General features: G+C 68.6%; 1 protein-coding gene across 1 annotated transcript in view; it reads right to left on the bottom strand.

The window, feature by feature from the left end:
* Positions 1–2,500, bottom strand: part of LOC138865514 (fibrous sheath CABYR-binding protein-like) — a 14,055-nt gene that overhangs the window by 6,988 nt on the left and 4,567 nt on the right. The window contains exons 2-4 of the mRNA XM_070136200.1: positions 1,661–2,085; positions 1,194–1,583; positions 959–1,129 (exon numbers count right to left, since the gene is read on the bottom strand). Of these exons, the coding sequence (XP_069992301.1) occupies positions 959–1,129; positions 1,194–1,583; positions 1,661–2,085 (986 nt within the window). The remainder of the gene's footprint in view (positions 1–958; positions 1,130–1,193; positions 1,584–1,660; positions 2,086–2,500) is intronic.

Below are 2,500 nucleotides of genomic sequence, written 5' to 3'. Positions count from 1 at the left end.
GCTTGCTAGGGGCCTCTTGGGCGTCCACGAGAGGGCGCTTGCTAGGGGCCTCTTGGGCGTCCTCGAGAGGGCGCTTGCTTAGGGCCTCTTGGGCGTCCTCGAGAGGGCGCTTGCTAGGGGCCTCTTGGGCGTCCTCGAGAGGGCGCTTGCTAGGGGCCTCTTGGGCGTCCTCGAGAGGGCGCTTGCTTGGGGCCTCTTGGGCGTCCTCGAGAGGGCGCTTGCTTGGGGCCTCTTGGGCGTCCACGAGAGGGCGCTTGCTAGGGGCCTCTTGGGCGTCCTCGAGAGGGCGCTTGCTTAGAGCCTCTTGGGCGTCCTCGAGAGGGCGCTTGCTAGGGGCCTCTTGGGCGTCCACGAGAGGGCGCTTGCTAGGGGCCTCTTGGGCGTCCTCGAGAGGGCGCTTGCTTGGGGCTTCTTGGGCGTCCTCGAGAGGGCGCTTGCTAGGGGCCTCTTGGGCGTCCTCGAGAGGGCGCTTGCTAGGGGCCTCTTGGGCGTCCACGAGAGGGCGCTTGCTAGGGGCCTCTTGGGCGTCCTCGAGAGGGCGCTTGCTAGGGGCCTCTTGGGCGTCCACGAGAGGGCGCTTGCTAGGGGCCTCTTGGGCGTCCTCGAGAGGGCGCTTGCTTAGGGCCTCTTGGGCGTCCTCGAGAGGGCGCTTGCTAGGGGCCTCTTGGGCGTCCTCGAGAGGGCGCTTGCTAGGGGCCTCTTGGGCGTCCACGAGAGGGCGCTTGCTAGGGGCCTCTTGGGCGTCCTCGAGAGGGCGCTTGCTTAGGGCCTCTTGGGCGTCCTCGAGAGGGCGCTTGCTAGGGGCCTCTTGGGCGTCCACGAGAGGGCGCTTGCTAGGGGCCTCTTGGGCGTCCTCGAGAGGGCGCTTGCTTAGGGCCTCTTGGGCGTCCTCGAGAGGGCGCTTGCTAGGGGCCTCTTGGGCGTCCTCGAGAGGGCGCTTGCTTAGGGCCTTTTAGACGTCCTCGAGAGGGCGCTTGCTTGGGGCCTCTTGGGCGTCCACGAGAGGGCGCTTGCTTGGGGCCTCTTGGGCGTCCTCGAGAGGGCGCTTGCTTGGGGCTTCTTGGGCGTCCACAAGAGGGCGCTTGCTAGGGGCCTCTTGGGCGTCCTCGAGAGGGCGCTTGCTTGGGGCCTCTTGGGCGTCCACGAGAGGGCGCTTGCTAGGGGCTCTTGGGCCTCCTCGAGAGGGCGCTTGCTTGGGGCTTCTTGGGCGTCCACAAGAGGGCGCTTGCTAGGGGCCTCTTGGGCGTCCTCGAGAGGGCGCTTGCTTGGGGCCTCTTGGGCGTCCACGAGAGGGCGCTTGCTAGGGGCTCTTGGGCCTCCTCGAGAGGGCGCTTGCTTGGGGCTTCTTGGGCGTCCACAAGAGGGCGCTTGCTAGGGGCCTCTTGGGCGTCCACGAGAGGGCGCTTGCTAGGGGCCTCTTGGGCGTCCTCGAGAGGGCGCTTGCTAGGGGCCTCTTGGGCCTCCTCGAGAGGGCGCTTGCTTGGGGCTTCTTGGGCGTCCACAAGAGGGAGCTTGCTAGGGGCCTCTTGGGCGTCCTCGAGAGGGCGCTTGCTTGGGGCTTCTTGGGCGTCCACGAGAGGGCGCTTGCGAGGGGCCTCTTGGGCGTCCTCGAGAGGGCGCTTGCTTGGGGCCTCTTGGGCGTCCACGAGAGGGCGCTTGCTAGGGGCTTCTTGGGCGTCCACGAGAGGGCGCTTGCTAGGGGCTCTTGGGCCTCCTCGAGAGGGCGCTTGCTGGAGGGCTCTTGGGCGTCCTCGGGTGGGCGCTTGCCTGCGTGGGCGTCCAGGCGAGGGCGCTTGCTGGAGGGCTCTTGGGCGTCCTCGGGTGGGCGCTTGCCTGCGTGGGCGTCCAGGCGAGGGCGCTTGCTGGAGGGCTCTTGGGCGTCCTCGAGTGGGCGCTTGCTAGGGGCTTCTTGGGCGTCCACGAGAGGGCGCTTGCTTGGGGCCTCTTGGGCGTCCACGAGAGGGCGCTTGCGAGGGGCCTCTTGGGCCTCCTCGAGAGGGCGCTTGCTTGGGGCTTCTTGGGCGTCCACAAGAGGGCGCTTGCTAGGGGCCTCTTGGGCGTCCTCGAGAGGGCGCTTGCTTAGGGCTTCTTGGGCGTCCACGAGAGGGCGCTTGCGAGGGGCCTCTTGGGCGTCCTCGAGAGGGCGCTTGCTTGGGGCCTCTTGGGCGTCCACGAGAGGGCGCTTGCTAGGGGCCTCTTGGGCGTCCTCGAGAGGGCGCTTGCTTATGGCCTCTTGGGCGTCCACGAGAGGGCGCTTGCTAGGGGCCTCTTGGGCGTCCACGAGAGGGCGCTTGCTTGGGGCCTCTTGGGCGTCCACGAGAGGGCGCTTGCTAGGGGCCTCTTGGGCGTCCACGAGAGGGCGCTTGCTTGGGGCTTCTTGGGCGTCCACGAGAGGGCGCTTGCTAGGGGCCTCTTGGGCGTCCTCGAGAGGGCGCTTGCCAGGGGCCTCTTGGGCGTCCTCGAGAGGGCGCTTGCTAGGGGCCTCTTGGGCGTCCACGAG

The sequence above is a fragment of the Penaeus vannamei genome, chromosome 21 (assembly GCF_042767895.1).
Source record: "Penaeus vannamei isolate JL-2024 chromosome 21, ASM4276789v1, whole genome shotgun sequence".
Taxonomy (NCBI): domain Eukaryota; kingdom Metazoa; phylum Arthropoda; class Malacostraca; order Decapoda; family Penaeidae; genus Penaeus; species Penaeus vannamei.
Note: the sequence above shows the minus strand (reverse complement) of the source record. Positions and strands in the feature narration are given on the sequence as shown.